Here is a 24861-nt window from a genome sequence, read left to right on the forward strand (position 1 = left end):
TGCTGGTGGATTTCTCACAGGGCTGTCATTTTCTCCTCAGAGAGAGCGATGTGGAAAGGAAGCAGAGATGTGAAAGTGAAGTGTGCGTGTGTGTGTGTGTGTGTGTGTGTGTAATTACAGACGCCGTTTTGAGTGCACGCTGGAATCGGTTGAGGCACGTTATCAAGTTCAAGGTCATTCATTCACAGCCCAGAGCGTGTGTGTGTGTGTGTGTGTGCGTGAGAGAGAGAGAGAGAGAGAGTGTTAGCATGGTCCTATTCATCAGGAATAAGTTTAGTTTGAACACCTGTGAGTGAGAGGTATAATCCTGTGTGGATGTGGGTGTGGGTGTGTGTGTGTGTGTGTGTGTTGGCCTGCTGAGACTTGTGTATGTCTGCTCCATTTCCTTAAACTATTAGAATGTGTCTACACTGCATAGCAGCGGTGGAAAAGCATTGTTCAGTGTGTGTGTGTGCATGTGTGTGTGTGTGTGCGTGCGTGTGTGTGTGTGTGTTGGCATAAAGAAACGAAAAACTGGGAGAAAGGAAGATCATTGAACTTCATTCTTTGTGGCTTCTTCTTGTCTTTGATCACTGATTCCACTCAGATTCTCTCTCTCTCTTGCACACACATACACACAAACACACTCACTCACACACACACATACAGAATGTGTATTTGCTGCCAGGTGTATGGTAATCCTTGAGTCAACCTCTAAATGTAACCTATTTTACATACACACACAGACACACATACACACACGCGCACACAGACACACACACACACACACATAAGCTTATCCTGCCCCATAAAACATAATGATGTACTGCATGGCCATTAAAGGTGCACTATGATTGTGTGTGCGTGCATGGCCATGAGTGAGTGTGTGTGTGTGCGTGCATGGCCGTGTGTGTGTGTTCACATGCATCAATTTCTCTTAAATATTGCAGTAAGACACTGATGTATGACTTGTAAAGATGCACATCTGCTTTTTAATGTATGCCTTGCAGACATGCACATCTGCTTTTTAACGTTTTCCACAATCACTCTGCCTCTTAATTAGATTAATGATACTCATTAATCACCTGTTTGTTTGTGTGTGTTTGTGTCTGTGTTTGTGCGAGTGTGCATATGGAAGGTTCCTTTAAATGATAATGAGTCTATAATTTTGTATGTGTGTGATCACAGAGCTGAGCTTACACAGGGAAATCACCGTTAGATATGTCTCTGTCTTCTCCTCTTCTCTCCCTTTCTCTCCCTCTTATCTGACACCTCGCTCAATTTTCTACATCAGTCCTTCCTTCTACCCTTCCTCCTCTTATTCTCTCTTTCCAGTGCCCCTCAGTTCTCTCTCTCTACTCACACTCATCCTCTCCTCCAGTACACCCCCCCCCCCCCCCCCCCCGGCTGCCTCCTGGGTGTTTCTCCCCTACTCCTCCCTGCTGGACCCTGGTTATCAGCTCCAGCCAGGCTGTGCCGCACACCACAGAGAGAGGGATGATGGAGAGGAAGATGGGTTTAGGCCGACGGAAGAGGAGAGAAAGAGAGAAAAAAAAAGAGTGAAAAATCTGGAGGTGAAAATAGAGGGTGAAGTGAAGGAGAGGACAGTGGGGTGGAGAGATGGAAAAGAAGAGAGAAAATGAGAGGACATTTAAAGAGACACATGAGTGAGACACTGAGAGGGAGAGAGAGAGAAAGGTATCTTTGTTTGGAAAGCCAGGAAAAGAGAGAGGTGAAGACACAAAAAACAGAATGGGGGGCGGGGGGGGGGGAGGTTGTTAATCGGGGTTAGAGGGACAGTCATTTCCCCTGTAAAAGATAATAAAAGTTGAAATACATGGCATGTTTTTTGAGATGAAAGAGTGTAACTGGATTGTACCTGCAGCAAGCTAATATAAATCTGTCTGACCCACTTACATTCACACACACGCACACGTACAGAGAGAGCGAGAGAGAGAGAGAGATAGAGAATGTAAAACAAGTGAAAAAGGTGTTTCTCCCCGGGGAGGGAGAGGAGGAGGAGGGCGAATGATCCAGAGGAGAACGTGAGGCCAGTGCTGAGGAGAAATATTCGTTTATATTTTTAGATCAAAGGATGGAGTGATGCCACGTTAGGGGCCTCTCCGTGAGGTCATGTGACTCGTGCATGTATGCATAGACAAACCCAACTCAATGATGGGGCTGATCCAGACCCTACCTCATTACATACTTAATGATCAGAGCAGAGTTCAGCCTGGAGAAATTTAAACAGAAAAAGAGAGACAGAGAAAGACAGACAGACAGACAGACAGACAGAGACAGAACATTTTTGTGGATGTGATCAGTATTATTGTGATAGATTAGTCTGGTCTGAACTGAATAATTGGACAGCGGTAAAGCATAAATGGTGGAAAATTTAGGCCATCTACTTCTATGTTGGCTGACTACCTATGTGTGAGTGTGTGGGGGGTGTACTGCCTGCTACTGTCTCTCTCTTTGTCATGGCAAATGACTCAGGCCATTAGATAGCCTCTGCCTTCTCACTCTTATCTGTGTATACTGTATACTGTCTGTTACTCACTGTTACACATCTGTTCATACTGTTTACTGTCTGTTACACACTATTGCACAACTATGTATACTGTATACTGTCTGTTACTCACTGTTACACATCTATGTATACTGTATACTGTCTGTTACACACTATTGCACAACTATGTATACTGTATACTGTCTGTTACTCACTGTTACACATCTATGTATACTGTATACTGTCTGTTACACACGATTACACAACTATGTATACTGTATACTGTCTGTTACACACGATTACACAACTATGTATACTGTTTACTGTCTGTTACACACGATTACACAACTATGTATACTGTCTGTTTTCTGCTTGGCGGGTGTGTGCGCGATAATTTTCTCATTCGGTCTCTCTGTTTGTGTGTGTGTGTATGTGTGTATGTATGTATGTGTGTGTGTGTGTGTGTGTATGTGTGTGTGTGTGTGTGTGTGTGTGTGTGTGTGTGTTTTAGAGGTTTTGATGAATACTAAGACAGAGACGTCAGATCTGAAGTGGACGATATACTCACGCTCCAAACCTGAGGTTCTCTTTTTTCCTTTGATCTTTTTATCTTTTATAATTCCACTTATTATGGCTCTTGTTTTTGTCCCATCATTTTACATTAACGACCATTCATTTTACATTAACAACTATTCATTTTAGACTAACAACCATTCATTTTACATTAACAACTATTCAATTTACACTAACAACCATTCATTTTACATTAACAACTATTCATTTTACACTAACAACCATTCATTTTACATTAACAACTATTCAATTTACACTAACAACCATTCATTTTACACTAACAACTATTCATTTTACATTAACAACTATTCATTTTAGACTAACAACCATTCATTTTACATTAACAACCATTCATTTTACATTAACTACCATTCATTTTACATTAACTACCATTCATTTTACATTAACTACCATTCATTTTCCCTGATGTAAAAGCTCCACATGAGGGTAAGGGTTAAGAGCCAAAATGAAAATGAATTGACCTGTAGGGCAGAAATTAGCCCTCAAACTGTTAAAGCACCCAATTTCCCAAACTGATCAAGCGAAACATTAAAATATAAGAGCATTCGTAACTGCCTCACCACCCGGAGCCTCTCATTTTATTCACAGTTAATTATATATCGTTGAACATTTTGTTTCTTTGTTTTAACTCATTATTTTATTTACACAATCCCTGCTTAATATTTTCACCTCTGTTGTGACTGATGTTCTCACTGACCAATCACTGTCTCTCTCCCTGCACTGTTGTCCCACCCAGTGGGAGGAGGTGAGTGGTCTAGATGAGGAGAATAACAGTGTGAGGACCTATCAGATCTGTCAAACGGATGGCTCCTCCAGCCACTGGCTGCGCAGTAAGATGATTGACAGGCGGGAGGCGGTCTACGTGTACGTGGAGCTGAGGTTTACGATGGTTGAGTGTTCGTCCAGAGACACACACCATCGCTCCTGTAAAGAGACCTTTAATCTGTACTACTATCAGACAGACACAGACGACGCCACACTCACACACCCCGCATGGATGGAAAACCCCTATACAAAGGTACACACACACGTAGACACACACTCACACGCACACGTAGACGCACGCACGCGCATGTACAGACTGTCTTACGATACTTTCACTTACTTTTAAACCCTGTCTCTCTCTCTCTCTCCCTGTCTCACACACTCTCTCTCTGGTTGTCTGGCATCAGGTGGATACTGTGGCAGCTGATTTTCTGCTGCGTAAAGGCAGAGAGAAGAAGTCCAACGTGAAGACCATCCGCGTGGGTCCTCTCAGTAAGAGGGGCTTTTACCTGGCCTTCCAGGCCCAGGGCGCTTGCATGGCTTTGCTCTCCATCCGCGTCTTCTTCAAAAAGTGTCCGGCGCTCACGCGCTCCCTCTCCGTCTTCCCTGAGACCATCCCGCGCTCTCTGGTCCAGGAGGCGCAGGGTCGCTGCGTGGAGAACGCGGAACAGCTCGGGACCAAACCCAGACCACCCAAAATGTTCTGCGGGGAGGATGGACAGTGGGTGGATCAGCCCACAACCACCTGCTCCTGTCTGCCTGGACACGAGCCCAGTGACGGAGACCTCCGCTGCCAAGGTACAGGGAGAGAGAGAGAGAGAGAGAGAGAGAGAGAGCGTGAAGGAGAGAGGGAGAGTAGGGGAGAGGGAAAGAGAAGAGAAAAGAAGGGTAGAAAAAAGAGCAGAGGATAGGAAAGAAGGGATTTGCAGAAGAAAAAGAGGGATTATGAGAAAAGTGAGGGGGAGTTTAGAATGAAAAAAAAAACTCAGCAGTGTTTGGACGCGAGAGAAGATCAGAGGAACAGGAGTAGAGGGAAAACAGAAGTGAAAGGATGAGTAATGAGAGAGAGAGAGAGAAAGAGAGAGAGAGAATGTCTGTGTGAAAGAGAGAGAGAGAGAGAATTTCTGTGTAAAAGAGAGAGAGAGGGAGAGAGAGAGAGAGAGTCTGTGTGAAAGAGAGGGAGAGAGAGAGAGAGAGAGAATGTCTGTGAGAAAGAGAGAGAGAGAGAGAGACAGAGAGAGAGAATGTCTGTGTGAAAGAGAGAGAAAGAGAGAGAGAGAATGTCTGTGTGAAAGAGAGAGAGAGAGAGAGGGAGAGAGAGAGAGAGTGTCTGTGTGAAAGAGAGAGAGAGAGAGAATTTCTGTGTGAAAGAGAGAGAGAGAGAGAGAGAGAATGTCTGTGTGAAAGAGAGAGAGAGAGAGAGAGAGAATGTCTGTGTGAAAGAGAGAGAGACAGAGAATTTCTGTGTGAAAGAGAGAGAGAGAGAGAGAGTCTGAGGGAGAGAGAGAGAGAGAGAATGTCTGTGTGAAAGAGAGAGAGAAAGAGAGAGAGAGAATGTCTGTGTGAAAGAGAGAGAGAGAGAGAGAAAGAGAGAGAGAGAGAGATTGGTGCTGTTGCAGTGAAACAGCAGTTTGTAGGATTGGTGTTAAAAGCAGTTTTAAAGAGGAGAGGATTTAAAGTTGTGGTTACACACACACACACACACACACACACACACTCATACACACACACTCATACATACACACACACACACTCATACACACACACTCATACATACACACACACACACACACACACTCATACATACACACACACACTCATACACACACACACACACTCACTCACACACACACACATACACACACACACACGTACTCATACACACGCACTCATACGCGCGCGCACACACACACACACACACACACTCATACACACACACACACACACTCATACACACACACTCATACACACACACTCATACGCACTCACACACATACACACACACACACACACATACACACACTCATACATACATACATACACACACACACACACACACACACACACACACTCTCATATACACACTCATATACACACTCATACACACACTCACACACACACGTACTCATACACACACACTCATACGCACGCGCACAAACACACACTTATCTGTGGTGAACATGTGCATCTTAACACAGATACAGACGGACAGTGAAGAGATAAAGTAGTATGGACATGCTAAAGGGGGGGGGGGTCTATGGTCATGGACATGCTAAAGGGGGGGGGTCTATGGTCATGGACATGCTAAAGGGGGGGGGGGACTATGGACATGCTAAGGGGGGGGGGGGGGTCTATGGTCATGGACATGCTAAAGGGGGGGGGGGGGGTGAAACGGGTAGAAGGTGAGAGGAGGTTTGAAAAAGAGAGGTGTTAAGGTTGAAAGACAAGGAGCAGAGAAGGAGGGGGGGAGAGGGACACAGTGTGAGAGAGGGACACAGTGTGAGAGAGGGACACAGTGTGAGAGAGGGATAAACAGTGAGAGGTGAGACAGAGGTCTAGACGCACAGTGGGATTAGACCAGCAAACGTGTGTGTGTCTGTGTGTGTGTCTGTCTGTCTGTCTGTGTGGGTGTGTGTGTGTTCTGTCTCCAGGCTGTGCTGATATATATGCACATAGATATTATCATTTATTACCATATATCATTGAATTATGTCACTCTGTACTCAATATGCATAAATCTACCACTCACATGCGCACACACACACACACACACACACACACTCACACTGTGCGCACAGTCTACACACACACACATACACTTACTTTACATCTGTGTTTGATTGAATGGTATCTTCTCTCTCTCTGTTGGAGACCTCCATTCATTCATTGCCAGTTGTTAAGAGACACTTAAAAAAGGGTAGATGCATGGATGCATGGATGGATGGATGGATGGATGTGAAGGGGTGTGTTAGAGGTATCACTTAGCTGTGTGGATAAACATTTGACTGAAACAGTTTGTGTTGAGAGCACACACTCACACACACACATGCTCAGTCACTCACATAGTCACACATCCCTTCACATACTCTTTCTCTCTCTCTCTCTCTCTCACACACACACACACACACACACACACACTTCTCACACCCTTTCACTCAGACACATTTCACACACACACTTTTTCACACCCTTTCTCTCACACACAGGCACACACACACGCACATACAGGCCTGTTTAGGGTGTGTGATGGTTCAGTGCTGGGCATCTCTAACAGAATATGCCTTAATGGAAAAAGATAATCCCTACCTGTGTGTGTGTGTGTGTGTGTGTGTTGGGAAGAGAAGGTGAAAGGGTAAATAGAGGGAGGGTGGTGGGAGAGGTCGTTAGGGCAGAGGTGAAAGTTCATGAGGCTGACTAGTGTAGAGAGTACACACACGCACGCACGCACACACACACACACACACACACACACACGTAATAGCTTGTTTTCAGTTATTCTTTTTGTGTGAATTGGTCTTATTAGAGCATTAGTAAAACATTGACCATTTATAATTGCAGGAAAACACACCTTAGGCAGACAGCACCTGCTCTTTTTAAAAAGGATTATGGGAAGTACCTAAGGAAAAGTGTGTGTGTGTGTGTGTGTGTGTGTGTGTGTGCGCTATGGTTTTTCTCAGGTTGTTATCCATGATCCTGGTCTGTTTAGGGCGTTGATGTTTGCCTTGGGCTTTAGTTATTGCAGTGCAGTGGGTTAGTAATGTGTCTCTTAGTTGGTTAATAATTTGGTTGAATTCATATGAGTCAGTGTAAATGTGTGGAGTGTCGGGGGAAGCTGGTCCAGACATCTCCTCTGCCTGTTTAAACGGCACACAGGAGGGGCCCGTGAGTGTCCTCGGACTCCTTCCTCAGCGTGGTTCTGTTACGGGGACTGGGCTTATTCTGTCCTGTGCACGCTGGAGACTGATTTCACAGCTCAGGTTTAACCCGTTTTTCAAATTCACGATTTATCAAATTGGCCCACATATAACTGATTAGATGAGATAACCATAACTATAACTGATAAGATAACTCTAACTGCTTTGTATGTGTAACACAATAGGTTCTACAACTGGTCACAATGTTTTGAGACTCATTTTTATTGATATTTGAAAACAAACTTTCTCTTGTTGGAGTGGAGCTGATGTATACCTTCACACAGTTTGTCCTGTGTTTGAGTCATTTCTGGGTGAAACTGTGTTGGGTTCCCCCTGGTTCTGGTTGTGGTTCTGTGTAAGGGTTAACAGTCAGGGCCCGGGTTCTGCTCCACACCATCCAACTGTTTCAGCCAACACAGTCAGCTCATCTGCTGAAAAACAGCGTTTGAAGGAAATCCAGAGCTCCTCAGATTAGACATACTTGTGTATGTGTGTGTGTGTGTGTGTTTATGTGCTTGTAAAATATTTGTACAGATTTAGAAGAGAGAGAGATGGGTGGTGTGTATCTGTTTATGTAAAGTACTTGTACAGATTGAGAAGAGAGACAGAGAGAGAGAAAGATGGGCTCTGTGTGTGTGTGTGTGTGTGTGTGTGTGTGTGTGTGTGTGTGTGTGTGTGTGTGTGTGTGATGGTTATTTATAAAGTCTGGGAAAGGAAGAGGGATGGTGGTGATGATGATGATGTCATCGTGTGAGATAGCGCTGACGATGGTTTTTTTGTCTTTCGACATGTGGTTTCCTGTCCCACTGGATTCACACCTTAAAAACTCCTCTGTGTGTGTGTGTGTGCGTGTGTGTGCGTGTGTTTGGTTAGTGATAAACCTGGATTGCAGACAGACACACTGGAAAATTTGAATCATTTGCAAAAGTCCCAGTAAGGAGACACACACACACACACACACACACAAATGCTTTTCATAGTCAGAAAGATCTCAAAAGATTGCAAAATCAGAGGAATCAGTCTGTGTGTGTGTGTGTGTGCGCGTGTGTTTGCGTTATAGGATTGAGAGTACATTAGTGAGAGAGTTTGATTTATAGGCAGTTTACACTGGCACCATGTCTGTACACATGCATGTGTGTTCATATCCATTTCACCGTTTAGGATTCAAGAGAGAGACAGATGAGTTCTCCTGTTCTGTTTGACTTTTTGTTTAAACACCCCTCTTTTTCTCTCTCTCATTCTCTCCCTCTCTCTCAGCCTGTCTGCTGGGTCATTTTAAGCTGGGTTCGGGGCCGGGGGTGTGTTCTCCGTGTCCTGACTACAGTTACACAGCAGGAAGAGGAGCTGCCTCATGTGGGTGTCGTACAGGATACTACAGAGCACCCACTGATAGACTGGACTCCGCATGTACACGTGGGTATACCCTCAGACACACACACACACACGTTCACACATTTGACCACACAAAGATTCCCACATCAACCTACACACACACTTAACTACACACAAAATCATACTACACAGACCCACACACATGCGCACTCTCAACCACACACACACACACAAACACACTCTGCATCATTCCCTAGCCTCTATGTTATTTTTATATTTTTTGCATTGCACCCTGACCTCAGTGGATTCATACTATTTTTGTAGACTGTTTAATTTTCTGATACGCATTTTTTTATTGGAGCTCAGCATGGAGAGGGCAGTAGGGCAGGTTTGATTGACAGTTGAGTGCACCAGTCAGTTTGTTGTGTGAAAGGACACAGAATGTGAATGGGTCTCTGTTTCTGAGAGTAGGGGTTTGAGTAGGAGTGAAGTACAGGCAACTGTCACACTCTGCAGTATTTTGTTATTGTTTGCTTGTTGTTATTTATGATGAAGGCCTGTGTGTTTGCTGTGAGACATACACTTGCCTGTTTCTGATTCACTGCTTTGGCAGGATGAGGAGTGAATCACACCCATGTTCATACACAGACACCTCCCCCCCTCCTCTCTCTCAGGTCCCCCCTCCTCTCCGCGGAATGTATTTCCTCAGATAAACGAGACGTCGGTAACTCTGGAGTGGAGCAAACCGCTGGACAGCGGGGGTCGCACAGACCTGTCATACGCTGTGGAGTGTGAGGTGTGTGCGAACTCTGAAGGGTCCTGTTCTCCGTGTGGAGAGAGCGTGAGTTACCGCCCCTCCCAGCGGGGTCTCCAGGGCACGCGTGTGAGTGTGTGGGGTCTCAAACCTCACACCACTTACACCTTCACCGTCCAGGCCCTTAACGGGGTCTCCACACTCAGCCTGCAGGGACCTGCCAGCAGCACCGTCAACATCACCACCAGTCACAACGGTGAGCGAGAGAGAGAGAGAGAGAGAGAGAGAGTGAGAGAGAAAGGAAGATGAGTATGACTCACAGATTTTCTCACGCTGCAGATATTATAATTAACTTTGTGTGTGTGTGTGCGTGTATAATTTTTAGTTCCTGTTGTGGTGTCTGGATTGAGAAGGAGTGATGCTACGGAGTCCAGTCTGACTCTTCACTGGTCTGTTCCCGCCCAAACACATGACAATATTCTACTGTACCAGCTCCGCTACTGCGAGAAGGTAACACACACACTCTGTGGACCTCTGTACACATTCTATCTGTTGATCTATCTGTCTGTCCATTAGGGGTGTGCATCTCCCCCTTATAAGACGATCCGATATGTATCTAGATACATGGGCTACGATACGATTCAGTGACTATACATTTTCATAAGGAACGATTTGGTGCGATTCGATACGATGCAGTCTGATACAGTTCTTAATATTTGTTTAATGTAGACATTCATTTTCCATTATAGACAAATAAATAATAAATAAAATGAGCCAATTCTATTAAAGCGGCATTGCTTAGCTTCAAATAGATATATTTTATATTTTTTTTACTTTATGGCACGGGGAAAAATGGAAGACCAATCGTTTATTACTTTTCCAACAGACACAGACAAAAAGACTTTATGAACAAACATTTTAAGTCCTTGGCAATAAAACGGGCTATAGCCTAGATGTCGTTGTTGCCTTAGACCTCAACGAGTTCTGGCTGGATAAAGTGTTTAATATCCGTGTCTTTGTATTGCGTGTTCTCGCTTGTGCTAGCTGCAGGTCGCCCGCATCGGTTTCATCATGCCGTCTCACCAAGTCAGTGCTAAGATTTGTCATGCTACCGCGGTATTTAATTGCTGTTCTACAGACCTTACAAATAACCAGACTTTTGTCCAATTTTCCTTCTGTCTTATAAAATCCAAATGTCTTCTAAACTTTAGACCTTAGATTTGATGGTGCACTACGTCAGCGCTGTCGGACGTGGTGTTGTTGTTGGCTGCGTCCAAAACCGCATACTAACGTACTAAATAGTACGTCAAAACAGTACGCCACCATTAGTAGTACGTCCAAATACATAGGCTGTGTCCGAAATGGCATACTAGCGTACTGCACACTACATACTAGCCTAGTATACACTGCGTACTGCACACTACTCCACACGCTAGTATGCAGTATGGTACAATTATGAGACATTTCGTGTAGTGCACTACACTTGTTTTTTGAAAATTTTCGGAAAGTTAGAGGTTACCGCGTTGCATCATGGGATGCAGTAGCCAGCGAAGTGAGCTCGGGATGTATACTAGAAATTTTCGCCAGAGTAGTACATCATCCGGGTAACTGTAGTGTACTGCAAAATTTTTATTTTTCACATATTGCATACTACTTACTACTTTTACGTCATAATTAGTATACGAGTAGTATGTAGTATGCCATTTCGGACACAGCCATAGTATGCATAGAGTAGTATATGAATAGTACCCGGATGATATACTACTTCCGTTGGAAAACCGAAGTATGCGAGCACTGGACACTTTTCAGTCCTATAAGGCCACATGGAAAAAAGGGGCGTTTCTGATGCGGTGTTTAAATGTACCGCTGTGTCTGTTTACAGGTAGTCGTCATTAAACCGCGATTATAAAGCTCACGCGCAAAATGTGGCGCATTTTGATTACCTCATTAGTGCGTCCAAATTCTAGCATACTTTCTTGTCTAAAATCTTTTAGTACGTACTGCGCACTACGTACTTCAATGCAAGTTTAGCGTGCAGTACGTTAATATGCGGTTTTGGACGCAGCCGTTGTTTTTACCTCGCAAGCAAGGCTAACGTTACTCCCGTAAAAGGTAAAAGGTCAAACGCGAGAGGCTGTGCAGATTTAGTAGCGAATGAGAGGCAGTCGTTATTATTTTGAAAGTAACATGACTTCTAACGTTAGATCAGTGAGTCTTCCGCAACAGCTAAATATTAAAGTAGAATTAGCAGCACAGCTTCAGTCAGCCGTTTCGTTACTTTAGAATCGGACCATCGACCGGTTCATGATACATTTAGGTCGATCCAAGGGTCCGCGTATCGATGTGGTTGCATCTTTAATGTTGAAATTGGTCTCCGATTCATATCGGTGAATCGTTACACCCCTACTATCTATCTATCTGTCTATCTATCTATCTATCTATCCATTCATCATCCACCCACACACCCACCTGTCTCTCTGTATGTATTTTTGTTTTGAAAATGTTTGTTTGTTTGTGTTGTTTGTGGGCATTTGTTTGATGGTGGTTGTTTGTTTATAGTTTGTGTTTGAGGGTGTTTGTTTGTGGGCGTGTGTTTGCGGGTCTTTGTGTTGTATGACATTATTTTGAGGGTGCTATTTGAATGGGGATATTGGGTTGTGAGTGGTGTTTGTTTGTGGGCGTGTGTTTGTGGGTCTTTGTGTTGTATGACATTATTTTGAGGGTGCTATTTGGTTGGAGATATTGGGTTGTGAGTGGTGTTCGTTTATGGGCGTGTGTTTGTGGGTCTTTGTGTTGTATGACATTATTTTGAGGGTGCTATTTGATTGGGGATACTGGGTTGTGAGTGGTGTTTGTTTGTGGCCGTGTGTTTGTGGGTCTTTGCGTTGTATGACATTATTCTGTGCTCTGTTTTAGGTGCAGTTATCCATTTTCCTCTGATTTTTCATCTGTTTGTTTAATTTGTTCAGTCTTTTGTTTCTTACTGCTCCCTCCATCCTCTTTCACCATTCTTTCTTTCTTTCTTTCTCTCTTTCTCTCTTTCTTTCTTTTAATTGTCTTTATTTCTTGTCTCGTCTAGTTCTCTCTCCATTTCTCTGTTTAGTCAAATTCACTTCCAGTTCCATCCAGTTCATTATACGGTTAATAAAAGTAGGCTGACTTATTCTGAACAATAGTCAATTTGAGCACGCGCATTTGTGAATGTTATACATGTGTTTGTGTGGTTGTGTGTTTGTGCTACCCTACCTGTATACATATATTCTGACATGCCTCTGTGTGTGTGTGTGTGTGTGTGTCAGTCACAGGAGCGAGGGACAGATGAGCCCCGTTGCCGTTTTAAGGAAAGTGAGAGTGCTCAGGTTGTGTTAAGTGACCTACGAAGAGCCACACAGTATGACGTTCAGGTCAGAGCTCAGACGCAGGCAGGATACGGGAACTTCGGCCCGGCCTTCTCGTTTCGGACCCTTCCGGATGGTATGGACACGCCCAACCATATGGACACGCCCAACCACCTCCAACACTACAAACACGACTTTCACATTCACAAACATGACTGGTTAAAAAAAGGTTTCTCTCTTTGTGTCTACACAAATCTACTAGTTAGACTTTTCCAATTATATGAATGTTAATCTCTGCCCCCCCCCCCCCCCCCCCCTCTCTCTCTCTCTCTCTCTCTCTCTCTCTCTCTGTTTCAGAAGATAATTCTTCCTCTCCCTTGCTGGTAACCGGGGTTCTTGTCGCCATGGGGATGGTTCTTCTCATCACGGTCATTGGCATTGCCGTCTTCTGTATCCGGTGAGAACGCAGAGAGCGGGAAGAAAAGAGGGAGTGATGGCAGCTCAGAAGGGGAGAGGGAGAGATGGAAAGATGGATGGGGTGCTGAACAAGAGAGGGAGAGATGAAGAGACAAGCCACATGTCCAGAAATATGTGTAGCACAGTAAATCAACCAATTACGTCCCTGAGTGTTTAAACAGTAATACAGTAATGTATTATAAACACGGCCCACGGTAACTATGACACTCCCCTAAATAACCAAAGCATTCAAATACTGATTCAGAGGTGATTCAAGAACGTAACCGTCGATAGGAAACGGAGAGATTTTTAAGGAGATGTGATACTGATGGCTGAGGAATACGGCCAGGGCAGAGTTGGTGCAGCGTTAGGGAAGACTGTGTGGAGTAGTCTGTCAGTGTGACGGGGGAGCGGTCTGTCAGTGTGACGGGGGAGCGGTCTGTCAGTGTGACGGGGGAGCGGTCTGTCAGTGTGACGGGGGAGCGGTCTGTCAGTGTGACGGGGGACCACTCTCACCAGCTCTGCCAGAGAAAAACTATATGTACACACTGCAAAAATGGTCAATACCACAGAGCCAGGACGGATGGACGGACAGATGGATGGATGGATGGATGGATGAATGGTAGAGTATATAGTGGGAGGTGTAGATGTAATTTTATATGATACAGGTATACCACAATGTGTTTTGAGTGAGTCAGTACACATGGCGTTTATAATTATCGCACATTTCCACAGAGAGAGAGAATACAAAACCTGCCCTGCTCAGATACATCCAGTACAGATAACCCTAGAGAGAGAGGTTATGGGAAAAAGAGGAAAAGAGAGAGAGAGAGAGAGAGAGAGAGAGAGAGAGACAGGATACAGACCTCCCGTTCCAGTCTCCACAGGCCAAGGCAAGAGAACAATAGACCTGACACACACACACACACACACACAGTCACATACACACACACAGACACACACACACACACACACATACGCATTCACACGTACTTGAGATTATATAGCGTGTGTGTGTACACTCAAATATATGTCTGCCAAAGTCACTCATAACATTCCCATATATTAACATTTATACTTATACAAACACACACACATGTACACACACAAACACACACACACACACACACACACTGGTAAGATATGTGTGTGGTTACAAAACTCTGAAAAACCATGTGTTCACACACACACACACACACACACACACCCCAAAAGCCTCCGGTCAAAGCAGACCTGCCATCAGATCAGGGTGGGAAACACACTGCTATTTTTAGTCCTGAGAAAGAGAGAGAGAGAGGGAGAATGAGAGAGAGAGAGGGAGAATGAGAGAGAGGGAGAATGAGAGAGAGAGAGAGAAAGAGAGAGAGAGAGAGAATATGAGAGAGAGAGAGAGAATATGAGAGAGAGAGAATGAGAGCGTTTTGTAAGTATATAGTCATTTTCCCAGGCAAGGAAAAGAGTCACTAATTGACCTTAGACGTGTTCAAGTGTTCCCAAACACAGGGAACAAAAGAGAGAGAGAAGAAGGGAGAGAGGGAGGGCTGGAGGGAGGTTGGAAGGTGAGAGAGTAATTGAATCTGTACCTGATCCATCTGTACCATGAAATCTAACTATGCAACCTGAGAGTGGACCGAGACGGAGAGACAGGAAACAAGAGGAAAGAGAGGGACGGCAGTTCTGTGTGGAGTGGGTGTGGGTGTGGATCCCAGGGAATGGGGCACATTTCTGTGTGTGTCTGTGTGTGTGTCTGTGTGTGTGTCTGTGTGTGTGTGTCTGTGTGTGTGTGTGTGTGTGTCTGAGGAGCATGGTGTATGTAGAGAGAGATAACAACAGTTACCAGTTACCACAGATTGCCGCAAGTGACTGTTGAAAAACACACACACACCAGAATACAGTCTAAAATGTCTTCTCTGTGTGTGTGTTTTCTCTCAGTAAACAGAATCGTCTGAATACAGTTTAAATCTGTGTGTGTGTGTGTGTCTGTTCTCAGTAAACAGAATCGCCTGAAGGATCCAGAACTCAGTGATAAGCATAACCAGTACCTTATGGGCCAAGGTAAGAATGTGTCAAACACACACACACACACTACAAATACATAGATACACACACACACGCACAAACACACACATATAATTTGAAAACATATTGACCTCTCTCTCTTTCTCTCTCTCTGTCTGTCTTTGTCCTTTAGGAGTGAAGGTGTATATCGATCCTTTCACGTATGAAGACCCTAATGAGGCAGTGAGAGAGTTTGCTAAAGAGATTGACGTCTCCTTTGTGAAGATAGAAGAGGTGATTGGAGCCGGTGAGTCTCTCTCCAGGATTCAGCCAATATGTGTAATCACCAGAGCACGTTACTCACCGTGTGTGTGTGCGCGTGGGTGCATTTGTGCATGTGTGTGTGTGAGTGAGAGAGAGACAGAGAGAGTAAGAGTGTGTGTGTGTGTTAGTATAAACTGCCTATCTGTGTGTTGTGGGTGAGTTTGGTGAGGTCTGTCGTGTGTGTGTGTGTGAGAGAGAGACAGACAGAGTAAGAGTGTGTGTGTGTTAGTATAAACTGCCTGTCTGTGTGTTGTAGGTGAGTTTGGTGAGGACTGTCGTGTGTGTGTGTGTGAGAGAGAGAGACAGAGAGAGTAAGAGTGTGTGTGTGTTAGTATAAACTGCCTATCTGTGTGTTGTAGGTGAGTTTGGTGAGGTGTGTCGTGTATGTGTGTGTGTGAGAGAGACAGACAGAGTAAGAGTGTGTGTGTGTGTTAGTATAAACTGCCTGTCTGTGTGTTGTAGGTGAGTTTGGTGAGGTCTGTCGTGTGTGTGTGTGTGTGTGTTAGTATAAACTGCCTGTCTGTGTGTTGTAGGTGAGTTTGGTGAGGTGTGTCGTGGACGGCTGAGGGTTCCTGGGAAAAAAGAGAACTATGTTGCCATTAAGACCCTAAAGGGTGGATACACAGATAAACAGAGGCGGGACTTCCTGTCGGAGGCAAGCATCATGGGACAGTTTCAGCATCCAAACATCATCCACCTAGAGGGCATCATCACATCCAGCTGTCCTGTCATGATCCTCACAGAGTTTATGGAAAACGGAGCACTAGACTCATTCCTACGGGTTAGTGTGTGTGTGTGTGTGTGTGTGTGTGTGTATCTGTCTGTCTATTAACTGTTAATTGTTAATTAGTTGTCTGTCTCTGCCTGAGTCTTTCAGTCTGTTCACATTAATGTACCCCCTCTCTCTCTCTCTCTCTCTCTCTCATTCTCTCTCTCTCTCTCTCTCTCTCTTTCTCTCTTTCTCTCTCTCTTTCTCTCTCTTTCTCTGTCTCTCTCTCTAGCTGAATGATGGGCAGTTTACACCCATCCAGTTGGTGGGGATGCTGCGTGGTATTGCCTCAGGTATGAAGTACCTGTCTGAGATGAGTTATGTCCATCGGGACCTGGCAGCACGGAACATTCTAGTCAACAGTAACCTGGTCTGCAAAGTCTCCGACTTCGGCCTGTCCCGATTCCTCCAGGAAAACTCCTCAGATCCCACCTACACCAGCTCACTGGTGAGAGAACACACACACACACACACACGCACACATATACATAACACACACACACACACACATATACATAACATACACACACACACACACACGCACGCATGCACACACACACACACACACATACATAACATACGCACGCACACACACATATACATAACATACGCACGCACGCACACACACACACGCACACATATACATAACATACACGCACACACACATATACATAAGCGCGCACGCACGCACGCACACACACACACACACACACACATATACATAACATAAGCACGCACACACACACACACATACATAACATACACACACACACACACACACGTACATAACATACGCACGCACGCACGCACACACACACACACACACACACACATACATAACATACGCACACGCACACACACATATACATAACATACGCACACACACACACACACACACACACACACATATACATAACATACACGCACGCACACACACGCACACACACACACACACACACATATACATAATATAAGCGCGCACACACACACACACGCACATCAACACATAAAAACACACACTCACAGCTCTGTGGGGGTCAGCTGCAGTTATTCATTTAAGTAATAATAATTTTCACAGTGTGTGTCGACAAGCAAATCAAATCAAAACAATGAATCAAACAATCAGTTAACTTTTTAAATCAAATATCAGACAGTCATTTATTACTTTTATAAATAAACTTTTATCTATCTATCTGTCTGTCTGTCTATCTATCTATCTATCTATCTATCTATCTATCTATCTATCTATCTATCTATCTATCTATCTATCTATCTATCTGTGTCTGTCAGTCTGTGTCTGTCTGTCTATTACTCTGTCTGTTAGTCTGTCTGTCTCTCACTCTGTCATTCTGTCTGTCTGTCTCTCACTCAGTCTTTCTGTCTAAGCCTGCAGGCTGAGTGGGTGATCTTTGGCTGTCTGTCTGTCTATCTGAACCAGTGGGTTGAGTGGGTGATCTGTCTGTCTGTCTGTCTGAGCCGGCGGGTTGAGTGGGTGATCTGTTTGTCTGTCTGTCTGTCTGTCTGAACCGGCGGGTTGAGTGGGTGATCTGTCTGTCTGTCTGTCTGAGCCAGCGGGTTGAGTGGGTGATCTGTCTGTCTGTCTGAGCCGGCGGGTTGAGTGGATGACCTGAACAAATCTGAGCACATTTGTTCTCTCACTGTTAGAGTTCCTTGACTTTGATGTTGGGTCAGTCTGACCTTTATCTCTGTTCTTCTCCTGTCAGGGCGGTAAGATCCCGATCCGCTGGACTGCCCCGGAGGCAATCGCCTTCCGGAAGTTTACGTCTGCGTCAGACGTGTGGAGCTATGGTATCGTTATGTGGGAGGTGATGTCATTTGGAGAAAGACCCTACTGGGACATGAGTAACCAGGATGTAAGTTACTACATCTGTGTGTATGTGTGTGTGTCTGTGTGTTTGTGTATGTGTGTTTATGTGTGTTTTAGTGTGTCTGTGTGTGCGTGCGTGCGTGCGTGCGTGTACAGGAGATCAAGTGTAGTATGGCCCTGAACATGAGCATTCCCTGTCTAACTGTGTGATTGACAGGTGATAAATGCCATAGAGCAGGATTATCGGCTGCCCCCGCCCCCCGACTGCCCCACCCACCTACACCAGCTGATGTTGGACTGTTGGCAAAAAGAAAGAACGGCCCGCCCCCGTTTCGCCGACATCGTCAGCTCATTGGATAAACTCATACGCAACCCCGCCTCCCTCAAAATCACAGCCCAGGATGGATCTGGGTAAGTGTGTGTGTGTGTGTACCATTGATGTACGGTGTTGTATGTGACGGGCTATAACTGTATCTAATTCTCTCTTTGTCAAACTCAACATGGACCCCTGTCAGTCACTATTAAATTCCTGCCCCTCTTTCTGCCCCCTGTGGTGACCTGTCTGTCAGTTTTATTAGGCCTCTGGTTGGTCCATTCAGTTCACTTTCCTCTCAGTGAGTTTCATCTGCCCCTTCTCATCTCAGCGTGTCACTCAAGACTGCTCAAGTCCCTCCCCCAAATCACTCAACATGACTACCCGTCACTGTCAGTCACCTGCTAGCCCCACCCCTCTGCCTATAGGGGATAATAACTCACCCACTAATCAAAGTTGAGGCCTATCTCTCATTGGTACTCTGTGTAAGTCTGTCCCCTGAGGCGAGCTAAATGCACCACTGTAATGTGACACTTCCTATAACAGTAATTCCTCCCTCACTCTCTTTAAAACTGAGCTAGGGGCTATTTTACTGTCAAATACACATTACATTTAGCTCTCTCTCTCTCTCTCTCTCTCTCTCTCTCTCTCTCTCTCTCTCTCTCTCTCTCTCTCTCTCTCTGTCTCTCTCTCTCAGACCCTCCCACCCATTACTGGAGCAGTGGTCTTCCCCTGCTCTCTCCTCCTGTGGATCAGTAGGAGAGTGGTTGAGAGCCATTAAGATGGAGCGGTATGAGGAGAGCTTTGTGCAGGCCGGATACACTTCCATGCAGCTCATCACACACATCAACACAGAGTGAGTGACTGCTGGACATCTGCTCGAACAGACATGCCCTTCTACCTTCCACCGTACGGCTGTGTGCTCCACCTGCACTGAACTGTTCACCATCGCAGCTGTACGCCACACACACACAGCTACAAACACAGCAATAAATTAAACACACACAGCTACAAACACAGCAATAAGTTAAACACACACAGCTACAAACACAGCAACAGGTTAAACACACACAGCTACAAACACAACAACAGGTTAAACACACACACACACACACAGATACACACATAGCAACAAGTTAAACACACACAGCTACAAACACAGCAACAAGTTAAACACACAGCTACAAACACAGCAACAAGTTAAACACACACAGCTACACACACAGCAATAAGTTAAACACTCACAGCTACACACACAGTAATAAATTAAACACACACAGATACACACACAGCAACAAGTTAAACACACACAGCTGCACACACAGCAACAAGTTAAACACACACAGATACACACATAGCAACAGGTTAATCACACACAGATACACACATAGCAACAGGTTAAACACACACAGATACACACATAGCAACAGGTTAAACACACACAGCTACAGGTTAAACACACACAGCAACAGGTTAAACACACACAGCAACAGGTTAAACACACACAGCAACAGGTTAAACACACACAGCTACAGGTTAAACACACACAGCAACAGGTTAAACACACACAGCTACAGGTTAAACACACACAGCTACAGGTTAAACACACACAGCTACAGGTTAAACACACACAGATACACACATAGCAACAGGTTAAACACACACAGATACACACATAGCAACAGGTTAAACACACACAGATACACACATAGCAACAGATTAAACACACACAGATACACACATAACAACAGGTTAAACACACACAGCTACAGGTTAAATACACACTGCTACACACAGCTACAGCTTAAACACACACCGCTACACACATAGCAACAGTTTAAACACACACAGATACACACATAGCAACAGATTAATCACACACAGCAACAGGTTAAACACCCACAGATACACACACACAGCAACAGGTTAAACACACACAGCTACAGGTTAAACACACACAGCTACAGGTTAAACACACACAGCTACAGCAACAGTTTAAATGTACAGAGCTCACCTGTTCTCCTGTACACATGTACATGCTGAACTAACCTCATGCTTATTAATATCACACTTTTCCACATATTTGCATGGTCACATTTCCCCAGTTCTGTTCTCTCATTAATTCTTCTGCTTGATTTGCAGTTCTGTGCAGCTCAATTATTCACACATACTTGTCTATGGTCAGTCAGACCACTGTAAAATTCAGACAGACCGCTCTGCAGTCACAGAGAGTTACTCTATGTTCATCCACAAATGTGCCCAAACAGCCTATAATGTTCGCTTATAGCCCACAGAATGTTCTTTCTCCCCATCTCTGTCTCTGCCTGACTCTCTCCACCTCCGTGTGGCTGTGTGTCTCACTCAGGGACCTGCTGCGTTTGGGGGTTACCCTGGCTGGTCATCAAAAGAAGATCCTCTCTAGCATTCAGGCCCTGAGGGTTCAGACCAACAAGAGCCCTGCCAACATCCTGTACTGAACACTCCTGTCCCAGGACACTAACTCACACACACACACGCACACACACACACACACACACTCACACGCACACACGCACACACGCACATTCTACATACACACACACACGCACAGACACGCACAGCTTGCTCTTCCTCTACTGTGGACCTGGGATTCTCATCCAGAGAATGAACCAATCAGGAACATTACTTCTTCACAGTCTGACCAATCAGGACATCCTTCAGGAACGCAAAGAAAAACAGGGTTTTAAGGGACTTTTCTACTGGCTCGGAGATTGTCATTGAGAACTTACTAGTGCCACGAAAACAGAGAAGAGGAACCACACAGATGTGATGGTTCGTCTGTGAGTTATTATCGGACAACGCAGAGGCAGGTGTGAGCCATGATAAACCAAACCTAACTCAGCAATGAGACGGTGACCAATGGAATGTCGTTACAATGCCCTGACAGTGATGACGTCACAACGCTGAGCCTGTGATGTCATAATAGCAGCCCCACAGACTACACTGAGGGAGGAATCACAGAGTATTTTTCTATTGGAGAGTTTCTATGTTGAGGAATAAAGAGGACTTTCAGATTTCAGGACAGTTGATGCAGTCAAAAAGAGAAACTTTGGATGTGTGGAATATGACTGACAGCTCTTTCTGCGTCTCATCAGACTCTTACTGCTATAAATGTTGGATTTTGAATGAGTGAATTTCACATGCACATTCATACTCTGAAAGTGTGTGTGTGTTTTCAGCAATTTCTCTGTTACTTGTATTGTTAAGGGCAAGCCCTCTGCTTATGTTCCTTGTGTGTTGGTTTCTGCAAGGGGAATGTCCTGTCTCTTTTTCCAGTGGTGTGTGTGTGTGTGTGTGTGTGTGAGAGAGAGAGAGAGACAGAGAGAAATGGAGAGTGAGAAAAACAGTTAGAGATATAGAAGCACTTGTGTAAATTTTTTTCAGTCATGTTTTCATGAGACAAATGTTTTAATCTTTTCAAACTTCTCTAAGCAGGATAAGCCATGTTTGTGATTCAGATTAAGGGTATTCCACACACACACACACCTGTGCGCACACACACTCACGCTCAGATATTAACTACAAGCTGACAGAGAAACAGAGAGACCAAAAGAAAACTGTCAATGTTTTATACAAGGTATTTTGCAGCAGACAGAAGACACAGATCCAGAGACTGCTGCTTTACAGTGAGAAAGGTGTCGATTTGCTCTTCCTTCTCCGAAGCAGGGTGTCCTTTTCACTCAGTCGTGAATGGACGTGAATTTCAGTGTTCGTTTTGTCTTTTTGTAGCCTTGGCTTAGTTTCCTCAAAACCAATCAATACAAAAATCAAACCATCTTTACTAAGCTTTGACCCCGTAATGGTCACACAGAACCATTGTGGGTAACAGGAGAAGATCCACCCTCGCATCGGGCAAACAGCCCACCTATTAAATGCTCTCTTACCTTTTTGTTCTTTAAAAAAAGTCTTGATTTATGTAAATGACTTAAACCTTTTTTCTGTGTTTTATGTAATCTGTGTTCTGTCAGAATAAAGGTTTTCATCTCCGTGTATCCGCTCATTCTCTCTCTCTCTCACTCTTATCCTCCTGTTTGGCATTATGTCTAATCTTTTTAAATGTGACAGGCCATGAGAGCGCTGTTCAGTCACTGGTTTCATACACACACACACACACACCTGCGGGATTCATATTTTAGTAATCTGTGTGGTTAGATCCTTATTCTTGGCAGGGTTCGTGTCAGACAGTCCTCCCTGTAGGTTTGGTGACCTTCTTCCCAGCCGACAGAGGAGGAGTAATTGAGTTTTAGGAATGGGGGGCTTTTAGTTCCCTCACCCGCCACCCATCCTCCCTCTCTCTCTTTTTCTTCTCTCTCTCTTTTTCTTCTCTCTCCTTCTCTCCTTGGGGAATGTCCCTCGTTTCCAATCCCTCCTTTAGCAGCAAAACTGCACCCAACCTGTCCTTGACACTAAACTTTTCTCTCTCTCTCTCTCTCTCTCTCTCTCTCTCTCTTTTCTCTCACTCGCTCTCCTGTGCCTCTTTCCATCTCTCTCTCTCTCTCTCTCTCTCTTTTCTCTCACTCGCTCTCCTGTGCCTCTTTCCATCTCTCTGTTTCTCTCCAGTGTTTTCTTTAATGTCACACTCTTTTTTTCTCTGTCAGCCTTTGGGATCTCTCGTTTCTCTCTCTCTCTCTCTCTCTCTCTCTCTCTCACTACACATGTGTATGTAGTGATCTGCCCATCCTGTCACTGGGAACAGACTCAGCCTTTGGGACGAACCTGAAGAATCTGCATACATGTAAAGGTGTTGATATTTTTTTAATGGGTATTTTTTTATGTTCAGGTTTGGGGTGCAGGCCTTTCTCTCGACAGAGCGTGTGTGCTGATTATTGTCCAAGCCAAATTATCATGACATGATGATGCACAAGGTTTATGGTGAAAAAAAAATTTTTAAACATAACTTTAGGTCACAGTTCTTTTGTTAAAATGTTTTATGGTTTTCTAGGTTGCACCATTCAACCTAGTTGTGTGTGTGTGTGTGTGTGTGTGTGTGTGTGTGTGTGGTGTGTGTGTGTGTGGTGTGTGTGTGTTAAATGTTCACCCTTAGTGAGAAAACAAAGCTCATTGCAGAGAGAGAGGAGGGGACCCCCTCTCCTCTTGTCTGTCTTTAAAACAATGGTTCTTTGAGAGCATTCCTTGTCTAAGCTCCCTCAGCCAAAAAACAAAAGGACTCCACCCTCTGCAATGCCCCTCTGTGACACACACACACACGCTTCAATGTCTCAGTCTAGATAAAAATCTACCCTCTTCCTCCATCACAGTTTTGACCTAAGATGCAAACAGATCTTCCACTCTCTTAGGTTTGCTGAGTAAATTCTCACATGTTCACCGGTGGGGGTTACCAGAGAATCCAGTTCAGTTCCTCCTTTATTTTGTCAAAGCCCAAACTTGTCTCTCAGCTCAGGAACATGTTTCCACAGGTCATGATAGCAGCTCCACACTGAGATCCAGTCCAGATGACTTACACATCTCCTCAACTACATGTCCTTTAACGTCAAGTAGATAGATAGATAGATAGATAGATAGATAGATAGATAGATAGATAAACACCTGTTCACCTGTTCCATAAAACTAAACAAACAACCTTTTGAATATGATTTGCACTTGCCAATTTTTGGGCACAAAAAAAACTCACTTTTCACCAACTGTCCATGTGAATCAGTTGCCGGTTTTCCAGGTGAAGAGAGCCCCAAGTTCTGCTCACTTATCCAAGGCTTCCAGAAATAAATGAATCTTGTTGTATTTGGGTTGTGGTGACCATAGACTGACCCATGATCTGTCTAACCTCAGCAAGACTTTTAGAGTCTATTTCATTCGATTTGCTTGAAAAATTCATGTTTTAAGATTGTGCTGTATTTACTTTTCACGTCACGCATTAGTGTCTGTTTTCTTTCTGCTTGCTCAGTAAAAAAAAACAGTCATTTGTTAAATTTGAGTTGATTTGACGACAGC

The 24861-nt window shown here is 44.5% G+C and overlaps 1 protein-coding gene across 2 annotated transcripts in view; it reads left to right on the plus strand.

Moving 5' to 3' along the window:
• Window positions 1-21377, plus strand: part of ephb4a (eph receptor B4a) — a 33314-nt gene extending 11937 nt beyond the window's left edge. The window contains exons 2-17 of one of the 2 annotated variants that reach the window (XM_030792345.1): window positions 3000-3070; window positions 3819-4100; window positions 4255-4645; window positions 9019-9174; window positions 9768-10103; window positions 10233-10357; window positions 13147-13321; window positions 13543-13642; window positions 15632-15696; window positions 15833-15946; window positions 16497-16744; window positions 16965-17180; window positions 18457-18606; window positions 18778-18971; window positions 19571-19729; window positions 21239-21377. In XM_030792345.1, coding sequence (XP_030648205.1) covers window positions 3000-3070; window positions 3819-4100; window positions 4255-4645; window positions 9019-9174; window positions 9768-10103; window positions 10233-10357; window positions 13147-13321; window positions 13543-13642; window positions 15632-15696; window positions 15833-15946; window positions 16497-16744; window positions 16965-17180; window positions 18457-18606; window positions 18778-18971; window positions 19571-19729; window positions 21239-21350 — 2894 coding nt within the window. In that variant the 3' untranslated portion in view covers window positions 21351-21377. The remainder of the gene's footprint in view (window positions 1-2999; window positions 3071-3818; window positions 4101-4254; window positions 4646-9018; window positions 9175-9767; window positions 10104-10232; window positions 10358-13146; window positions 13322-13542; window positions 13643-15631; window positions 15697-15832; window positions 15947-16496; window positions 16745-16964; window positions 17181-18456; window positions 18607-18777; window positions 18972-19570; window positions 19730-21238) is intronic. The other variant, XM_030792346.1, reaches the window with a different exon arrangement.
• Window positions 21378-24861: the final 3484 nt, after the last annotated feature.

Source organism: Chanos chanos, chromosome 15 (assembly GCF_902362185.1).
Source record: "Chanos chanos chromosome 15, fChaCha1.1, whole genome shotgun sequence".
Lineage (NCBI taxonomy): Eukaryota > Metazoa > Chordata > Actinopteri > Gonorynchiformes > Chanidae > Chanos > Chanos chanos.